Genomic DNA, 21663 nt, shown 5'->3' with positions numbered 1-21663 from the left:
ACACAATAACAATATAACACTTCAATGACCGTCCCACACTGGCATTGGCCCCTAATGCTCCCTGACCATGTGGTGATGCACTCTTACCAATGATCTCTGTAGCGTTGTCTCACTACTCCTGGGGTTGTCCTGGGCTAGTGGATGCAGCCCTTTTTATGGTGCTAGGAGGCTGGGTGGAGCCTCACTGTTGTGATTTAAACAAGCCAATGGTGTGGGAGTCAAAGACAAAGGTTCCTGCTACAGCGAATGGTCAGGCAGGTTCAGAGACAAAGGGTACTGGTCAGGCAGGTTCAGAGACAAAAGGTACTCTCACACCTGAGGGATGGGTGGAGCTGCACCTTGATTGACAGTGGTATAACTTCCGATCTGAGGAGCAATGCTGTCCTCTGGTCAGCGGGGTCATTGTTGTTACTGTCACGTGACAGCCATGTGGATTTCTCACAACAACCACTGCCCCGTTATTGTTATTGCTTCAGTTCAATGATCTTTAATCAAAATTGGAAAAGTGGAAGAAACAAGTGTGGGGTGGAAAGAATGGATGGAATTGAATAAATGATAGGGTAGAGACCAAAGTTGCCATGGTGACACAATACTTTCAAAGCAGTCTAGTTAATACATGAATGGGGGCAGTTAGAGAGAGAATTGCTGGAACCATAAGATGCAGAACAGGGCAGTTGTTGAGAATTTGTGGGGGGGGGGGGCTGGGGGGGGGGGTGCGGGTGGAGGGAGGGAGGGAGTGCGGAGGAGGAAAGGAAAATGCTGGAAATACCAAGCAGATCAGGCAGCGCTTGTGTTACAGGTAGATGATCTTGGAACTGGTCAATTCATATTCTAAAGGTAGGTTATCTGAAATTAGTGAATTCTGAATCCAGAGACCCAAGGGCTGCCACTTACCTAGGCAGAAGATAAGACACTGTTCCTTAAACTTATGTTGACTTCATTGGTACAGTCTACAATATATTTTTCCTAATTTACATGCCAATCCATCTCAGGTCAATGCAATTTTGTCTGGCTAATACTTGGTAAATACATTGCTGTATTATTATAAATTCATAAAAATTTTCATTGTTAAAACTGATAAAACTAAAAATTCTTTGGTGTTTAAAGTATTTTATTTCCCCCCCCCCCCCCCAAAAACATACATTTTGCATTGATTCAGCAGGACCTCCTTTCATGAAAGTTTAATTTACATAAGTGAAAATGCTGTATCTTTACAAAGGAAGAATATTGTCACACCAAGTATTTTTTTTTCTCTTTCATAGGTTGGCCTTGCAGTTGTGAATGGGCAGTTGATGGCAGTGGGTGGGTTTGATGGTACAACTTACTTGAAAACCATTGAAGTTTATGATCCAGATGCAAATACGTGGAGGTGAGCACAAATCTATTTTCTGTTCAAACAGGTTTCGTGCCCACTTTCTGGTTGCAGTACATTTTTGTGTTGACTGTGTATTGGGTGTAGAATGTAGAAAACAGTTGCGCCACAAAATTTGAATCTAATCTGTACTACTTTTTCCTGCAGCCATATTGAGGGGAAAATTAGAGCTCTTCATAATATTATTTCATGCACCTTCCAATAGCCAGCAGGTAGCAGAACCCATGGGCGCCAAGTGCAATATGTTCATTTTATAACTAAAAATTGATGGCGGCAAGAGCATGGCAATTATACTACTTGTGTCTTCAATTAACATGTCACTTTTTTTTTACTTTACCTCTCCAGCCCAAGGATATTGTCTTTTTAAAAATTTTCTTGTCAAACTCACTTCCTACCACCACCCTTTCCCTTCCTTCTCAATTACTGTTAGTGATCAGCCGATCCGGAGAAGTTTGTATAGCTCTGTACCACCCTATATGATGTACACAGGTATAAAGGTTTTGAATTGGACCATTGAAGTAGAATTTCAGCATTAAATATAGAAATTTTATTTGTGTGGCATGGTTTCATTTATTGTTCTTCCTGTAAACTTGTGACCAGATACGCCCCACATTTTACACCTACAATATGTTCATCTGGGATCTGTAACTGCCAGGTACTGATTTGTTGATAATTTTACACACAAGCCATTGTGCAATTCTATTTTGCAAGTTGAATTTTATTTGTGAAAACCTGCAGAAATTGGAAGTAGTTAATTTTTTGTTTACTTTTTTTCCTTATCCCCATCTTCTAATCCTTCCCCAAATAAAAAATAACAGGTTATATGGAGGTATGAACTATCGCAGACTGGGCGGTGGAGTGGGTGTTATCAAAATGACGCACTGCGAATCCCACATATGGTAAACCAGTAAAGTCTGATATCGTTGCTGCTATTGGATGCTGTAATTGTTTAGGAGAGTACACTTTCATTGTGGTATTCAGTTCAGTAGAATCTGGCTGCTGATCAATCAAAGTAGGAGATATTCAGAGCTCCGTGCAATACATGGTCAATGGAAAAGCAGACTTCTATGTTGGTCCAGTGAACAGTTCTAATGATATTGCAGATTGATGCCTATACAAGTTTTGTGTGTGGGGAAAGCTTTCTCATTCAGAACAGTTGGCAGCACCTGAAAACTGGGCAGAATAGAAAAGTTGCACAACTGTAACTTGGATGGTAGTGATGAAATCAACTATTTAATCCTCATCTTTCAAGGAATTTGAAATGAAAACAGGTGTTGGCTTACATCTTTTGGAGATGATTGACTATCAACATGTGGAAATAATCTAGTTCCTTCCTAACTGAACGATACTACGGACTCTAGGAAAGAAAATATTTATGGTGACAGTTAAGTTGGGGCAAATGGAAACTCAGTTGTCCCCCTATGGAGACCTAAATACTAAAACCACCCATTGCTACTTTTTTCTGATGTTCAATAATTTTTGTGTTTGGTACAGTGATAGTATTCTTTTATTCAGGATACATGCAGGAGTAATACAGTCCTGAACTCCCTGAAATATAACAAAGCTGGGATCTTCTTAAAGGGCATTGTGTTCATGAGAAAGTGAACAGTTTTCTCTGTAATTCCAAGTGCACAGTATGATAATGCACATCACATTACTTGTCATCATGACTAAATAAGGTGCATGGTTCTTCCTCCTGGAAGGCAAAAATGTTTGGAAAAGATTTTTCTCATGATAAGCATACCCTTTCAGGGTCAATTTGAGTGAACTGTAGAAATGTTGATCTTAAAGCAGTATTTTCTGTTATCAGATTTCATTTGAGTTTAACTGATAATTAAGTTCAAAAAGTTGTCCACAACCTTCTTGCTACTGGTGAATATTAAGTTAATTTGTTATATTGTTTCACGTGGAGCGTTTTCATAGTTTTGGATGAATGTTAAGTGCTAATAGATCTTTAAAAACAATAACTGCATTGTTTTGTGACTGAAGTGGGTGATAACAATGTAATGAGGCTTCTGCTGAATGGCCTCTTTGTAGGTTACACAGTTCAATCATTAGATTATCTCCAGGTGTATCGAAGAAATGTCCAGTTGTACTTTTAACTGAAGATCATTAGGAGAAGGAAGGTAGGTTGGACATTTAATCTTGATTCATTGAATTGATCTTGTCCATGATATCTTTCTTCACAGAAAAACTAAACATTACTGATGGTAGGCTATTGGTGTAATTGGAACAGTAGAAATTATGGAGAGAGTGTAATTCGAACAGTAGAAATTGTAGAGAGAATTTACATATTTTCCAGCTGTTTGGGATTTCAAATCAGATCTGTTTGATTTTCATTTTTGCTCTTGCTGCTTTCAGGAAGAGCACAGTATCACTACACATATTATAAATGTTAATGCGATAATTGCACTTATAGCATTAGATAAAAACATGCTTCACACAACTGATCACTTTTTGAAGGACAGAAACTGTTACATAACCAGATCTAAAGCAGTAACCTCAGTAATGGGTTAAGTGACAGTTTGAGTTCTTTTCTCTCTCAAATATTTGTTAAGTAGCATGTTGCTGAACAGTATACACAAAGATGGTTTGATGGATTAGATTTACAGGATTACTCAGCACCCTTTTCCAAAGATGGAATGCTATTTTGCCTCTTAGTCCCATCATTTGCCCCAGACTCTAATGTCATGGGTAGAATTTGTATTAAGTTGCCACGACCAAAGCAAGCTTTCAGGTGCACAGTATTTTCTGCTAAATGACATTTCATTGATGGGATTGTATTAAACTACAAAAAATTGATTCCTCAATATTTTATGTACGAAACCCTATAGTATCTGCTTTTCTTACTTGTTGAATATTCCATGATTATTTATTGGTTTCAGTTGATTACTGTACATTTGTAGGATTCATTTTTGCAGCACTCTGATAAATTATGCAAATAATCAGTGGAAGCCTTTATATTTAGATGACTGGTGTATGTGTCCTCCTTTAGTTGATGTATTTCAACTGTTTTCAATACTTACAATCAGGTTCCAGGAGTGCTTTCAGTGAATTGGTGAGAATGAAATGTCTTCCTTCTTCCCCAGAATTTCTACCCCTCCGTATCCCTCTTAGACAAAGATCTATCTTAAAGCTGATCCAATCAGTGTTACTGCAATGAAACAAGCCAGTCTCCTTATTTTGCATTTTTCTCTCGACATGTAGTTCTAATCTTCCAGAGCCATAAAGCACAGAAAAAGGCTTTGACCCACCAAGTCCGCAGCATCCATCAAGCATCCATTTGCATTAATTGACCATAATCGCATTTTATTCTTCCTGCATTCTCATCAACTCCTTCATATTCCACCATGCACCTACACGGTAGGGATAAATTACAATGGCCAATTAATGTAACAACCTGCACATCCGTGGGACATTGGAGGAAAACTATGCACCTGGGGAAGACCAAGCAGTCATAAAGCAAATGTGCAAACTACACACAGCACAGGAGGTCAGGATCCAACACAGGTTGCTAAATTTGAGGCTGTAGCATTACTAGATGTGCCACCCAGTTGCTGTGTTCATTAATACTGTGTTTTATACTTTATGGACTGAAAGAAAAACTATGTAGCACTTTTCACAATCTTGGGATGTTCCAAAGTGCTTTTTGTGAATGCAATCCCTACTGTCATGCAGGAAACACGGCAGTCTGCTTTGGTACAGTGAGGTCCCAGATAATCAGTAATTTGATAGTGGCCAGATAATCTGTTTTAGGATTGTTGGTTGAGATATTGGCCAGAAAACTGAGGAAATTCCTGCTGCTTCTAGATGATCACTGTATTTTGTGACAGGAAAGATTAGTCTGACAATCCTCAGCAGAACTAAATTCTAACCGTAAAGATATACTCACAAAGAATTAATGAAGCACTCTAATTGAAAGCAGTCTGAAAGATTTTTCATTCAATAGTTCTAACATGACAGCCTTCTTTCAAAAAAAAACCTAATGTATAATGGATGGTACTTGCATTTGCCAATGAAACTCAGGAGAGTTATAGTACATGTCCACCACAGGCATGTGATCCAAACTACTGTAATCTTTTAGTAAGCAGGTTCTAAACTTATTTTACTGTACTTTTGCTCTTTTTTCATTTATTTTTAAGCTGTATGCTACAAATAGTTTTTTTTCCCCAGAAAAACTGTCCTGTACTATTCATGGGGCTTTTGCATAGCATACATACATGCTTTTCTCATTACAGCAGCCAATCCTAGAGCATGCATACTTGCAGCTGAACTGGAAGGTTGGTGTTCAGTGTTCAATTGTATTTCATAATTATTCTTAGCTGCTTTAAGAGCTATTATGTTGAGAGACTTATTAAATCAAACTGCTACACACTCCTGCTAATTTTAACATCCTCTCTCCCTCTTGTTTTTAAAAAGTTCATTTCACAAAAAGTGATTTTTGAATCACTCCCTTCCATTTAGTGAACTCAGTAATTTCTTTAGATAGGCTTTCTGATTTTAAGATTAAATTTAAAGGCTGCAATCTTCTTTCCCTATCCTATCGCTTAAAAGACTACTTCCAGAACTTAGGTTTATATTTAGTCATTCATGTGGAGTAAATTACAGTAGTTGTGGTACTTTGTAACAATGGGCAGCATAAAAATGTACAGACACAATGAACCACTGAAAATATTGTACAGGTCAAACTTTTAGAATGTGGTTGAAGGGTCATTTAATGATTTAATAAATTATTATACTTTACAACAGCTGTTTTTTTTTTACTGCAAGTGATACCAGGTTTGTTCCCAGCTGATTTCATGTTTTGTTTTTTTTCTTTTAAACCCAAGTTAAGGAAAAACCTGTACTTACTTCTACCATGGATCTATTTTAAAATAGCACTATTTAAAATTAAGCAAAATAATTGTCAGTTATCCACCTTTTGCCAATTTTCTCAAATTCCACATGAGTATGAGAGCATTAGATTTGTCAGTTGGCAATTGCATCTCCTCCAGGTGCTAATTTCTTTCATCAGTGCTATTTTATGACTTTTGTAAGCAGTTATGAGATGTTACATGCACTTTCCACAAATAAACTGTAAAAGTTTTTGTACAACAATGGTCTGGGCCTATGTAGTCTTCTTTGCAGATAATGCACTTTTATACAAAACTATTCCTTCCTAAATGCTATAGTAATTTTTTTGTGAAGTTAGATATATCTATTTGATATGAACAATATTGCTATAAGGGAATGAGTGGCCCAGTTTTAAGATTATCATAATTTGTGTTACACAAAATTCTCTCTTCCAGAAGATAATACCTCAGATTGAAGTAAAAAAGGTGAATAGCTGGTGAAATATTTTTATTTAACACTTGTGTCGGATGTTTTGAATGTAGGTGTAGTAGCAAGGGTAATCACAGGCGATTTGGAGGAACTGGTCAGAAATTACACATCCAAGAGTTACAGCTACCAAGGCTACTTTTACTATACAGGTGATGTAGGGATTTCAGAGGATTGGGTTGCTTGTTATAATTGTGCATTCCTCACAGTAAAGAATAAAGTCAATTAATTAAGGTATTAATACTTTATTAAAATTAACAACTTCAGATTAGATGTCTATTGTACAGTAAATTATGGCAATGCAGAAGAAAGAAATGTAGTTGCATGGTGTTTACTAAACTTGGAAATTCTAGTTTTCCCTATAGAGCAAGTTAGTTGTCATTAAAATTATAACAGTTTTGTAATTATCTTTTGCTACTCATGAAGTTACGTATGAAAAATTAGTTTAAAATTACTCATTGATTACAGAAGTGGCATCCGTTAAGGTGTGAAAGTATTTTAATAAGGTTTTGTGCAATGCAAATTAAAAAATGGGATATGGTCCCTCCATTAAAAATGGTGAAGCTGATAGCTACATAGTTTCTATGCTGCCCAAGGATGTAAAGAATAGCTGGTTTCCTGGAGAAAAATATTGCATTGGATAGAGGGAGCACGCAAGTCAAACGTTTTGGTAGCTCTGTATTCACATGTTCATTTTCTCCTGTCAGCATGTCATTCAGCCAGTAACTGGTTGTTTCTAGAAGAAAAATATCAGTCTGCTGTTGTGGCTGAGGAACGAGTTTTGTGATCCAGTCAAATTTAATCCATACTAGTGCAGAGACGAGGTTGGTACTGTATCTGATGAAAAGCCAGCTCAGTTAGGAATGGCAGCACATGGTCTATATGCTTGCTGTTGAACAGCTGCAAGAGGGGGGAAAATTAGTACATTAAAATATTTGCAGTAGATAAACCTTGAGCAATTCCATTGCTTACACCAAGGTTTGCAAACATTGAAGAAAAACTGTGCCCCACTTAGGAAGATGTTTATTCTGCCTCCCCCACACCATTTTTCACTTGAGTTACCATTGTGATTAACATTCAGATCTTTCAACAGTAAAACCGTAAGATGTAAGGAAATGTGATACTTACCGTAATTGCCTCCTTTCAATCCACAAGCATAACAATCCTTTGATTCTTAAGCATTTTAATTCTCTCTTGTTCCTGTGCCACCTGACCCCTACACTGCTCTGTTTAACATTTCAATTTGGCACTGTCACCTTCCTGCCAGTTGAACTGTTTCAGATCATAATAACTGGTCCCATTTTTGGGTAGGGGTTACTCCCAATGGTCCCCAGACCTTTATTTCTCATTCTTTCCTCTTTTATATTAAATGAGTGAATGTAAAATGGCTTCTATATTCTGCACCCTCTCTATTGGATTCTAAGTCTAACCAGCCAGCACAAGTTCTATGGTTGGCACTTGGAGTAGAAGACTGCTTAAGGAATTGACTTGTGTATATACTAGGAGAATAGTCATGAATCTTGGTAGAAGATTCTCACTTCCCAAAAAAAACTTAACTGTTCCAGTGAGCATGCTCAACATTTTTAATGACAGTCTGCTGTGGCTGTTCGAAAGCACTTTGCATAATTTTCTTCTAATTAGCAAGAACAGCACTTTTCATAGTTGCCTTTACAATGCAAGTAAGGCTTCAGCAAAGGCACATTTTCTTTGAACCCTCATAAGTTTAAAATGGAACAGCATTTTCAGAGAAACCAGTTCAGTCAACATGTTTGTGTTAAAGCAGACAAAAACTGAGGTTGGTACAATGAGGTTAGTTTTGAGTCTTGGGGAAGAAATTTCAAAGGGGCAAACACAACTCCACTATGTAAATTTAAGGTTGTATTTTTCTAATGAAAGCATTGTGTGCAGATATTATGCTGCTGATGACAAAATAGGTGTCAAAACCCAAGAGATGATGCTGTTTAGAGAATTCACTTGTTTCCGGTGGTACAGAAATTCTGAATTGATTTATCCAAAAATAGTAATCACTATATATCCCAGTTTAAAATTGGGAGAGGGGACATACAAATTATATACAAATGTTTGTGATAATTATACCCTTGTTTTTAGTTTTAAATGTGGCCTTAGCCATGAATTTTCTCCTAAGTAGAAAAACAGTCTTACAGATGGATTAAAATAGCATTGATCTGACAGCACCTAAGATAAAAGTTGAGAAATGAATTGTTCATTAAGTAGCTCAAGTAAATTTTCATTCTTTCATTGATCTCTCTCAAGAAGGCCAATGAGTATACACAAATTTTATGCATGTTGAAAAATTAAGTAACTGAAGCCAAAGCTAGCAAGAATGAATGGATGATTCATACACTACCAGAATTCAGCAGTATTCATATTTTGCAGTTATGGCAAAGTAATGTGAATTCATACGTGAAAAGCAATTCTACAGTGCTGGCTTTCCACTCTTGGTTCAGAAACCGATTATCCACAAAACCCATAGACATTCTCCAGTCAGAACACATCACATTTCAAGATGTAATACATATTTTTGGGAGGCGGTGAAAGGTTAATTTAAAAGCAGAGGAGCTGATGCATTCCTTTCTCCTTGTAGGAGCCAAAGAAAATCACTGGTCTATTAATTTAGTAATAGGCATAAATTTTCATCCAGAATGCAGTTTCCAGATCCTTTTTGAGCCCCCAGAGCTTTACACTACTGAGAGTGGAACAGCTTTCATGATTTATGTACAGCAAGGATTTTTTTTCCTGATTGAACCTAATCTTCACACCCCAGTGGAAACTGACTTGATTGGACTTGATCTTGTCTGCTTAGAATTATCATCTGTTAGGAGTTCAGGATCCCTTGAGGATTCGGAATCAATGGTAGGTTATCTCTGAAGAGGTAATAAATAGTATCATAAATTATTTGTCCTGAAATCATAGGACAGGGGTAGATAGAAGGAAGAATGCACAGAATGATTCTCCTGAACATAGTTAATGCTGCACAAGTTACATTTTAAATCAAAGTGTTATCCATTTCTCACCTTTAATTTCCCATCACAGTGAGCAGATGCTACAGCTGTTGTCACCTTTACCAGGCGTGTAGCTGCAAGCCGCACCCCAAAATGCCTGTAGAAATGTGAATGAAGGCTGCTCATGAATAACTCTACCTCCTCAATAGTGATTTCATCTTCATCTCCATGGATACTGTCCCACAATGCCTTAGCATCCTCTGGGTGAATACTCAGGGAAATGGTCAGTTGCACAGGGGGCACAGACCATTCTAGTTCCATTACACGATGGATACAGTCAGAAAAACAATTGGCCCACATGGCAGCCATCCATGTCAGGTTCTCAGAACTGATGGGGAAAGCACTGATGTAACAGTCAAATGTTTTCTGCAACCATTCCCCAACAATAGCTGTTACTGTTTCAGGGCCATTGGCAAAAAGCAATGGTAAACAGGTGAATTCCACAGGGAGAGATGCCAAGAAGCCCAAGTCTCCATCAACACAGCATAGCCACCCAGACCACACCACCTTCTCATCAGCTGCTTGTTGCACTGGAGTCTTTGATGTTATCTGTCAAGAAGCAGGAAAAAAACATTCTTAAGTCTAGATATTGATTTATTTCCCTGTCCTTCCTCCTACTAAATTTTCTACGAGACTGCTCTAAAATAATTTGCTAAGTAGTCATTCCATATGCATAAAACTACACAATACTTAAACATTTATATAACTTCAGTCATCTGTTGGATGTCAATGGATAATAAGTGGAGCCTTCTCTTATATAGGGATGCAGAAGTTAATATTTGTATCCTATCCCAACTTAAAGGGAACGACTGAACATGGGTCCACCAAAAATGGTAAATAATGACTATGAAATTTAAAGTAACTTAGTCTCCAACCCTGGAATTCCCTTTCAAATCCATAGTGATTCTGATCCTACACTAGGCCTCACTGGCATAAAAATCAGAAAATGGATTCCCTGGTATAAAATTGGAAAATATCATAACAATTGGGCTCTGCAAATGGCATCCAGTGGCAGAGTGGAGTGGCAGATGTAAGTCCAAGACCAACCTATCTGGGAGTAGCAGCAGAATGTCTACAGTTAATTGGACCAAAAATAAAATGTCAATCCTTCATGAGATCATACCTTACTATGGCAACAATCTGAATTAGGTGCAAGATATGCAATTTGAATCACAAGATGAACCTGCCCTTGAAGCTTTCATAGTTAATGATGAAAGGATTTGATGATTGTCAATTAGGAGAAACAAAGCAGTGTTTTTTTTAAATTATGAGAAACAGAATAAGCTTGATTCAGCCACATTTTAGAAGAATAATCACAAAAAACTGTTAAAGTTTAAGTTAGCCTAAGCCTAAAGGGTTGAGTTTAAAACCTAACCTGTATGAAGACTGCCTCTGGATCACTTTCAGTAGCTCGGAGACCTGCAAGCATGGAGAATTTAGCTTTGCTAGCAAGCTCAATTCCCACTTCAACTGCCATTCCTTTTTTCTTCTCGGAAGCGATGAACACGGACAACTCATTTGAGTATTTCTTCAGCATGGTGTAAGAGAATCTGTACAGTGGTGTCAGATGATATAGACGCCATTGTTTCTGCAACAACAGTGCGATCTGCTCTGGATTCTCCTGCAAAAACAATGAGGCAATAATTTTATCTTCTATCCACACAAATACCTGAAATACTACAATATCTGTCACCAAACAAGATATGACATTTTGGTTGCAAGTGAAGAAATGGAAGTTCGTAAATCTGACTTAACAGGTAGTGATGTTGGAGTCATTTAAGAAATAATAAGTCTTTTATGCCCTTTTGGGAGTTCAGGAAAGCAATACATTTCAATGAAAACAATGACTCTAGGAAATGATGCTAATAGCTTCTGAGCAAATGAGTAAAGTTACTTTTACAGAATAGCTATTTGAAAGTCAATTCATACTATAACCTGAAAACCATATACAATATCATAAAATGTTCTTGTTGACTATCATGTCCAACTGGGCCAGTCATTTTAGAAAATACCATTGGACTAAGCCAAGTAATGGTGAAACATGGAACATGACCAAAATTAGCTTGCACTGGATATTTTCTAAGATCAAAATATCAAAGTGCAATTAAGAGGAGGACATTAAGCCAAAGATAAGGGTGAGCAAAGTTTAAGGAGCCTGAAAAAATGAAAAGGAACAGAGTCTGCTTTGAGGGGACAGGGACAAATGGAGACATGAGGTCTGTGAGCCAATACAAGTGATGAGGGAGAAGGCTATAGAAATAGTTTGTTCAGCAAAAGACACAAATGGAGACCATATTACCCATCATGTTTGTGCCAGTTTTTTTTTTGAATATCTGATTCTGTTTCCATGCCAATTTCCTGAAATTTTTTTTCAATTTTATTCTCATTCCACTCTGGTTCATAAATTTGTCTCTATTTTTCACTGACCCTCCCACCCAACTCACTCAGAACCTTATACAAGCATGAACATTTACTAAATATACTCCATTCAACTCAATCCCAATTTCTCAAATCACTAGATAATGAAATTACCTGGAGAATTAACTAAATTGATATCAAGTCTTGGTACTAGTAAGTATCCTTTGAACATAGAACAGTACAGCACAGGAACAGGCCCTTCAGCCCACAATATTGTGCCAAACTAATTAAGATAAGGATGCCTAATTAAACTAATCCCTTTTGCCTGCACATAGTCCATCTCTCTCCATTTTCTGCATATTTATGTGCCTATCTAAGAGCCTCTTAAATTCCTCTATCACATCAGCCTCTGGCAGCACATTCCATGCACATACCATTCTCTGTAATTAAAAAAAACTTGCCCTGCACATTTTCTTTGAACTCCACCCCCCCCCCCCCACTTTAAATGCATGCCCTCTAGTATTAGACATTTAGTCCCTGGGGGGGGGGGGGGGGAGATACCAGCTGTCTACTCTATGCCTCTCAATTTTATAAACTTCTATCAGGTCTCCCCTCAGCCTCTGCTGCTCCAGAGAAAACAAACCAAGTTTGTCCAACCTCTTCATAGCACATGCCCTCTAATCCAGGCAGCATCCTAGTAAACCTCTTCTGCACCCTCCAAAGCCCCCACACCCTTCCTATAATGGTTTGACCAGAATTGAATGAAATATTCTAAATGTGCACTAACCAGTTTTATAAATCTGCAACATAACTTCCCGATTCTTGAATTTAACCCCAACCTCTTTCTGGCATTTCCATTTTCCTCAGAGGATGATGTCTAGAACTGAACAGGATGCTTAGGTTACCTCTTAGCATTGATTTAATGGTTTAAACATAATCTTGCTTTACTTCTCGGTGGCTCAATTTATGAAGCCAAGGATTTTTTAAAAAATATTTTTTAAAAGGACCTCGAACTTAGTCTACCAAAGATTTGTGAACCTTAGTCTTAATTTCCTGGATAACTGCAAAGGGGGAGGGGGTAAGTGGTGGTGTGGGGTGAGATTAGAAATAGTAATGGATTGAAGAAGCTTAACTGTTAAATTTGGGGCACTGGTACCAATCAAGGACTACAACAGCTCAACAACAACAGATGTACAGAGTGGTACAAGGAAAGTTGATTAAGTAGTACTAATTGTAATTAAGGAATGGTGCAGAGTTTAATAAAAAGTTTGTTTGAAAGACATCTGGAATAACATCTGATGGTTACAGAATTAATTTGTGAGAAAGCAACTGTGTTCATATACTTGATATAGAGTCGGCAATCTTTGGAATCATTGTGTCTAGTGGTAGAAAGAAGCAGATATGAACAGGAGAACCACAACAGATTATGTGCAGAACATAGCACCACCACATACTGGCTAGACCAGATGGCCCATCCTTGCATTCTAATCTCTACAGAATTATTTGACAAGTGGAGCAAAAATAAGTTTCCTTTTGTTCCTCCTGAAATCATTGCACACAACGAGTAAATGTTCTATTTGTAATGAAAAATCAAGGTTATTCTACTGACTACTGGCCAGTCTGATCTCGAAATCCTTCGTCTAGCTGGAGTCTGACGAAATGGCGTATGCTTCCGTACTGTCCTCAGAACTACCGAAGAAGTGTCTGCTTGGGTAAAACACACACCCATGTGTGCCATTCCAGCCTTGCAAGGTGGTGTCAAGTGCTCCATGTCAAACCTGGAATAGGGAAGAAAATAACATTTAATTATTTTGAAGGAATAAAAATAAAGTCAGATAATGAAAAGTACGGCTGTATTGATCCAAACACAATTCATAACATTTGTTTGTTCCCCTAAATCCATCTCAATTTTTTTCATTAATATCTTGTCATTATTCTTTATAGGGTAATCACAATTATCAATTTTGTACAAGAGAATATCAGTAATGCATATTCAGAATACAATTTGAAATGTCATGCAATGAGATTTTAAAAATCAAAGAAAATACTACAAATGCTGAAAGTCTGAAATAAAACAGAAAATACCAGAAATATTCAGCGGGTCTTTGACCTGAAACATTAAGTTCCTTTTTCCACAGATGCTTCCTGATCTGCAGAAAATTTCCAGCATTTTGTGTTTTCAAATTCAAGTCTTTTATTGTCATGGCCATACATACCCAGGCTATAAATATCATGAAAATTTGCTTTTTGGAGCACAGCACATTACAAACACAAGTTGCATAAACTTTAACAAATTATCTACAACTTACACAACACAAACAAAAAAAAATAACATCAGTGCAAGTAGAGGGAAATATAGTCTGATGTAGAATTAAGGTTTTTCAGGTCCATTCAAGAACCTGATGGTAGTGGGGAAGAAGCTGTTGTTGAACCTTGAGGTGTGGGTCTTCAGGCTCCTGTACCTCCTGCCCAATAGCAGCATTGGGAAGAGGGCATAGCTGGGGGGGTGAGATATGATGGATTTGAATCAATTTGTAACTTCAAAATAAAGCTCAAAGATAAAATACATCAATTTTTATAAAAATATACACAATTCTAACCCTTCCTCTTGGATAGGTACATGGATAGGAAAGGTTTAGAACAACGAGGGCCATGCACAGTCAAATGGGATTAGAGTAAATAGGCATCTTGGTCAGTATGAATGAGTTACTGAAGGGCTTGTTTCCATGCTGCAAAACTATGAAGCTCTAAAGTTAAATGCACACCCTTCTCTGAACTGCTTTATTTAGGCATAGAAGCTTGTCATTTATCACAATTGCCATCATTGCAGAAGAACCAAAGACAAGCTGCTCCAGAGGCTGAACAGTAGAGGGAACAGCATGCCTAACTGAGGGGGAAAACAAGGCAGAGTTTCTACATTTTTTTTGGAGCAGAAGCTTTGAAAAGAGGCGAGTCTCTGTGCATGAGTTTCACCTTGCAGGAGTCTAAAACAGGCACATTTGCAAATTGTTAATAGTTGATTGGCTAATTAACAGCAGCCAATAAAAAGGTAGGGTCAAGCAGAGCAGCCATTGTTGGAGTGGACCAGTGTTAGAGTGGGGGGGACTGAGACTTTGGCAAGAGGAGGTGGAGGCCAAGGTAAGTCTCTGGTAAGTTTCTTTCTTTGATTTTTTTTCCTCTAGTGCCAGGCTAGAGTAGTTAGAATGGCTCCAGGGTCAGTGGTGTGTTCATCTTGTGAGATGTGGGAGTTCTGGGAGACCTCCAGTCTCCCTGATTGCTACATCTGCACAAGGTGCATCCAGCTGCAGCTCCTTACAGACCATGTTAGGGAACTGGAGTTGCAACTGGATGATCTTTGGCTCCTACAGGAGAATGATGAGTTCATAGATAAGAGCTACAGGGAGGCAGTCACTCCGAGGCTGCAGAAGGCTGGTAGCTGGGTGACTATCAAGAGAAGGAATGAGAATAGGCAGGTAGTGCAGAGTACCCCTGTAGCCATTCCCCTGAATAACAGGTGGTGGGGTGGGGGAGGGGGAATGACCTACCAGGAGAAAGCCACAGTGACCAGGTCTCTGACACTGAGCCTCCTTTTGTGGCACAGAAAGGAAAGGGGAGAAGAGGAGAGCAATAGTGACAGGGGATTCAATAGTAAGGTTAAGGGGGACAGACAGGAGATTCTGTGGACGTGAAAGAGACTCCCAGATGGTACATTGTGTCCTGGGTGCCAAGGTCTGGGACGTCTCAGATCGGGTCCACAGCATTCTGAAGAGGGAGGGCAAACAGCCATAAGTCGTGGTACATATTGGTACCAATGATGTGCGTAGGGAAGGAGATGAAGTCCTGAAGAGTGAATATAGGGAGCTAGGTGGGAAGCTGAAAAGCAGGACCTCAAGGGTAGCAATCTCTGGATTGCTGCCTGTGTCATGCGCCAATGAGGGTAAGATAGGATTATTTGGCAAATGAGTGGTTGAGGAGTTGGTGCAGGTGGCAAGGTTTCAGATTTGTGGATCATTGGGATCTCTTCTGGGGAAGGTATGACCTGTATAAAAGGGATGGGTTACATCTGAACTTGATTGGGACCAACATTCTTGTGGGCAGGTTTGCTAGAGCTGTTGGGGAGGGTTTAAACTAGTTTGGCAGGGGGATGGGAACCCAAGTGATAAATTAAAGGTTGGTGCATTTAGTGGACAGGTAGATGCAGCATGTAGAAAGACTGAGGAAGGATAGGCAGTTGAAAGGCCAAAATTGCAGTCAGGTGGGTGGGCTGAAGTGTGTCTAATGTGAGAAGCATCAGGAACAAGAGCAATGAACTTATAGCATAGGTAAGTACATGGAACTACGACATTATGGCCATTACAGGGACTTAGCTGTCACAAGGGCAGGAATCGCTGCTGGATATGCTGGGGTGTAGATGTTTCAAAGGGGACAGGGACAGAGGTAAAAGAGGTGGGGGTGTGGCTTTGCTGATCAGGAACAGTATCCCAGCTGTACAACAGGAGGACGTCCTGAAGAGATTGGCTACTGAGTCAGTGTGGGTGGAAGTCAGAAACAGAAAGGGAGCGATCACTCACTCTTGGGAATATTCTACAGACCCCCACCCACAATAGCAGCAGAGACACTGAGGAGCAGATTGGGAGGCAGATTTTGGAGAGGTGCAAAAATAATAGGGTTGTTGTCATGGGTGATTTCAACATCCCTAATATTGATTGGCACCTCCTTAATGTAAAGGGGATAAATGGGGCAGAGTTTGTGAGGTGTGTACAGGAAGGATTCCTGACACAGTATGTGGACAGGCTGACAAGAGGAGAGGCCATACTGGACAATGAGCTTGATCAGGTTTCAGATCTCAGTGGGAGAGCATTTGAGAGTGGCCATAACTCCTTGACCTTTAGCAAAGCCTTGGAGAGGGATAGGAGCAGATGATGTGGAAAAATATTTAATAGGGGGAATTGTGATGCTATTAGGTAGGAACTTGGGAGCATAAATTGGGAACAGATGTTCTTGGGGAAGTGCACAACAGAAATGTGGAGGTTTAGGGAATACTTGCATTGGGTTCTGGATAGGCAGGGCAAGGATGGTAGAGTGAAGGAACCATGGTTGACAGGAGACAAAGGAAGATAGAAGCTTACCCGAGGTTTAGAAAGCAAGGATCAGACATGGCTCTGGAGAGTTACAAGGTAGCCAGGAGGGAGCTTAAGAATGGACTTAGAGCTAGAAGGGGGCATGAGAAGGCCTTGGCGAGTAGGATTACCCCAAGGCATTCTACACGTTATGTGAAGAATAAGAGGATGACTAGAGTGAGGGTAGAACTGATCAGGGATAAGAGAGGAAATATGTGCCTGGAGTCAGAAGAGATAGGGGAGGTCCTTAATGAATACTTTGCTTCAGTATTCACCAGTGAGAGAGAACTTGACATTTAAGGATGGTGTACAACAGACTGATATGCTAGAGCATATCGACATGAAGAAAGAGGTGGTGCTGGCACTTTTGAAAAACATTAGGATAGATAAGTCACCAGGACCGGACGTATATATCTGAGGTTATTACGGGAAGCGAGGAAAGAGATTGCTGTGCCTTTGACGATGATCTTTGCATCCTCACTGACCACAGGAGTAGTGCCAGATGATTGGAGGATGGCAAATGTTGTTTCTTTGTTCAAGAAAGGGAGTGGGGATAACTCTGGGAATTACAGACCAGTGAGTCTTACTTCAGTGGTGGGCAAATTACTGGAGAATATTCCTAGAGACAGGATTTATGGGCATCTGGAGAAGCAAAGACTGATTAGGGACAGTCAGCATAGCTTTGAGGGGCAGGTCGTGCCTCACAAGCATGATTGAATTCTTTGAGGCTGTGACAAAGTACATTGATGAAGGTAGAGCAGTGGATGTTGTGTACATGGATTTTAGTAAGGTGTTTGATAAAGTTCCTCATGGAAGGCTCATTCAGAAAGTCAGGAGGCATGAGATTCAGGGAAACTTGGTTGTGTGGATTCAGAATTGGCTCACCCATGGAAGACAAAGTGTGGTTGTAGATGGAGCATATTCTGCCTGGAGGTCGGTGACCAGTGGTTTTCTGCAGGGACCTGTTCTGGCGCCCCAGCTCTGATTTTTTTATATATGATATATATATATATATATATATATATATAACTGACTTGGATGAAGATGTGGAAGGGTGGGTTAGTAAGTTTGCAGATGACAAAGGTTGGTGGTGTTATGGATAGTGTAGGTTACAACAGGACATCGATAGGATGCAGAGCTGGGCTGAGAAGTGGCAGATGGAGTTCAACCTGGCAAAGTGTGAAGTGATACACTTTGGAAGATCAAATGTGAAGGCAGAATACAAGGTTAATTGGTAGAACTCTTGGCAGTGTGGAGGAACAGAGGGATCTTGGGGTCCACGTCCATAGATCCCTCAAAGTTGCCGCGCAGGTTGATAGGGTTGTTAAGAAAGCGTATAGTGTGTTGGCCTTCATTAGTTGAGGTATTGAATTCAAGAGCTGCCAGGTAATGTTGCACTTCTATAAAACTCTGGTTAGACCACACTTGGAGTATTGTGTTCAATTCTGGTCACCTCATTATAGGAAGAATGTGGAAGCTTTAGAGGGTGCAGAGGAGATTTACCAGGATGCTGCCTGGATTGGAGAGCATGTCTTATGAGGACAGGTCGATGAGCGAGCTAGGGCTTTTCTCTTTGGAGTGAAGGAGGATGAAAGGCGACTTGAAAGAGGTGTACAAGATAAGAGGCATAGATCAAGTAGACAGTTGGAGATTCTTCCCCCCCCCCCCCCCCCCAAGGGAAAATGGCTAACACGAGGGGACATAAATTTTAAGGTGATTGGAGAAAGATATAGGGAGGGATGTCAGAGGAAAGTTTTATTTAAAAAAAACACACAGAATGGTGGGTGTGTAGAACACACTGCCAGCAGAGGTGGTGGAGACAGATACATCAGGGACATTTGAGACTCTTAGATTGACACATGAATTATAGAAAAATGGAGGATTATGTGGGAGGGAAGGGTTCGATAGACCTTAGAGTAGGATAAAATGTCAGTGCAACACCATGGGCCGAAGGGCCTGTACTGTGCTGTAATGTTCTTTGTCTAATTTGTCTGTAACCCCGCCCCCCCCATAGAAACTCAAGGCAAGGGCATATGCAAATGCAATGTTTGTTCCCACATGTTATGATTAAAATATTTAACTGCCTTGGGTATAAGTGTTATTTGTATGGGGTTATCATTGGGCAACAGTACCATCAAAATACAGCAAAAGGTGGGCCAAAAGGGCTCACTTCTGTGTTGTAGGATTCTATAAACTAAACGAGGGCACTAAATGACATTGTAATTTCAACAGCAAGCCTTTTTCAACAACGACCAAGTTCAGGATATGATCAGAAAAAAAATAGGATTAATTGCTCCATCTCTAGTCAGTTTGGACAATTCAATTTCCATTTACCATCACAACTTACTTTAGCATTCAGAAATATTCTTTAAAATACCACAGGATTGCTGGTATTAAAAATGATAATTCATCAAGCCATGGTAAACTAGAACAGAGACAATTTAGCATGAACCTATTAATCCAAAACATCATACTTTTATATTAACAATCTGCTGAAGGAACTCGGCAGGTCAAGCAGCATCTGTGGGAGGAAAGGAATTGTCTATGTTTCAGGTTGAAATCCTGCATCAAGTTTCGACCCAAAACACTGACAATTCCTTTCCTCCCACGGATGCTGCTTGACCCAGAGTTCCTCCAGCACATTGTTAGTTGCTCCAGATTCCAGCATCTACAGTCTCTTGTCTCTTTTTTTTAAATTAGTTTAAGTGACAAGAACCACCTCTAGAACTTGAGTATCAGAAAAGTGTAAGAGGAAGCAATCTCATACTGTTTCCATTTAGAATCAAATGTACCAGAAAAGCAGCCAGTCGATTAATTCATAAAAGCTAAAAGAACATTTTAGGCTAATCCAGGTTCCTAGTTTAAAGTTATTGCACATCAAGTGCTTCTTCAAGTACCTTTGAAACATAATATATTGCGTTTCCATTATCCTCAAGTAACAAACTTCAGATTCCCACCACTAAAGAACTATTGGACCCCTCAAGCCCACTTTGCCATTGAAAGAGAAAACAGCTGATTTTCACCTCCACATCGATTTCTTGCCCTATCCCTTATCATTGATTCCTCTAGTATCTAGAAATCTATTGATTTCAGTGTTGAACACAATCAATGACTCAGCTTCCACAGTTCTCCAGGTTAGAGAATTCCTAAGATTTACCACCCTCTGAAGAAAATTCTCCAGGCCAAAATGGTCTAACCATTTCAGACTATGGCTACTATTTCTAGACTCGACAGCCAGGAGAAACATCCTCTCTGTATCTACCTTTCCAAACCCCAAGAATTTTGTGTGTTTCAATGAAATCACCAAGTCATCTAGCTATTGATCCATTTGTTCAAAGTAAGTTCCTTGTTATCCTCTTTGCACAAGCATCTTAATTAAAACCTTTTTGTTCCTGATTTCAGTGGAACAGTGTAAAGGCCAAATTGGGATGGAGAATTAAAGAGCTGATTGGAAGCTCAGGATGATTCTTGCAGACTGGATGCAGTCTCAACTTGCATTTGTTTTCTGCAGTTTAGAGATCATATTGTGAGTATTAAAATGAGCATACCAGGGTGGATGTGCAAGTGAATCACTGCCCTACCAGGCAGAACTGTTTAGGCTCTTGTGTGTCAGGAGGGTACGTAGTAAAACCACTGGTTTCACAAGGGAATGTGAGGAGGGGAATAGTTGGTGGAAATGGAAGAGAGAATCATGGAGTTGCCATCAGATCTGTCCCTTTAGAATGGCGAAATGGGAATGGAAAACGTATCTTCTGGTGGAATCCCTTTGGAGGCCGTGAAAACTACAGAAGGAGTTGATGGGAAGCCGAGAACCTGGAGAACCCTATCCTTGGCGAGAGAGGGCGAGAACAGCTTATCGGAGTGATCCAAAGGTGCAGAAATCTGACAAAGTGTTGGAGACACCCTGCAAGTTAGACAGCATCTGTGGAGAGGGAAACAGAAAAGAGGCCCCGGACCCAAAGCACAAATTGTTGCTCTCTCCGCTGACGCTGCCCGGCCAGTTGAACGTCTCCAGCACTTTCTGCTTTTACCTCGGGGGATCTGTTACGATCACCCTGAAGCTCAGAGTTCCCAGCACCCAGCGAGAGATGGAGGGGAGGCCTGTTGCCTTTGGTTTCACTATGATCGGATCAATTGAAATGCCGCACTCCACCACCTCACCTTCATCCTGCCCGGGCTGGAGACGAGGCTCACCGCCCACCCGGGCCCGCTGTTGATGAAACTCCTGGTTCAGAAACCCACCATCCGGCGATTCCCGGCGCAGCAGCTCGACGTGAAACGGCCGCGGCTCCGGGCTATGCCGGACGGGTCTCTCCCCACAGCCGCCGCTCCGTGTCCGGGCTGAGCCGCTTCCCGCTCGGTTTAAACCAGGTTCCCGTCCTGCACCGCGCGGCTTGCCAACAGACAGAAACAATAGCCGGCCGATCACACAGCAGAGAGTGAGAGAGAGAGAAAAAATAAGCCGTGGATG

General features: G+C 40.0%; 2 protein-coding genes across 3 annotated transcripts in view; one reads left to right on the top strand and one right to left on the bottom strand.

Moving 5' to 3' along the window:
• Positions 1–6469, top strand: part of klhl20 (kelch-like family member 20) — a 60962-nt gene extending 54493 nt beyond the window's left edge. For both annotated transcript variants that reach the window (XM_052012389.1, XM_052012388.1), the window contains 2 exons: positions 1263–1369; positions 2191–6469. In XM_052012389.1, the coding sequence (XP_051868349.1) occupies positions 1263–1369; positions 2191–2275 (192 nt within the window). In that variant the 3' untranslated portion in view covers positions 2276–6469. The remainder of the gene's footprint in view (positions 1–1262; positions 1370–2190) is intronic.
• A 471-nt stretch (positions 6470–6940) lies between these two features.
• cenpl (centromere protein L) lies at positions 6941–21563 on the bottom strand. Its single transcript, XM_052012977.1, has 5 exons — positions 21354–21563; positions 13682–13850; positions 11090–11335; positions 9727–10263; positions 6941–7591 (listed from the first exon to the last, which is right to left on the bottom strand). Exons 2-5 carry the CDS (start codon positions 13841–13843, stop codon positions 7490–7492), a joined length of 1047 nt encoding a protein of 348 aa, XP_051868937.1. The 5' UTR covers positions 13844–13850; positions 21354–21563; the 3' UTR covers positions 6941–7489.
• Positions 21564–21663: the final 100 nt, after the last annotated feature.

This window comes from Pristis pectinata, chromosome 3 (genome assembly GCF_009764475.1).
Source record: "Pristis pectinata isolate sPriPec2 chromosome 3, sPriPec2.1.pri, whole genome shotgun sequence".
Lineage (NCBI taxonomy): Eukaryota > Metazoa > Chordata > Chondrichthyes > Rhinopristiformes > Pristidae > Pristis > Pristis pectinata.
This window is presented reverse-complemented; position numbering and strand designations above follow the sequence as displayed.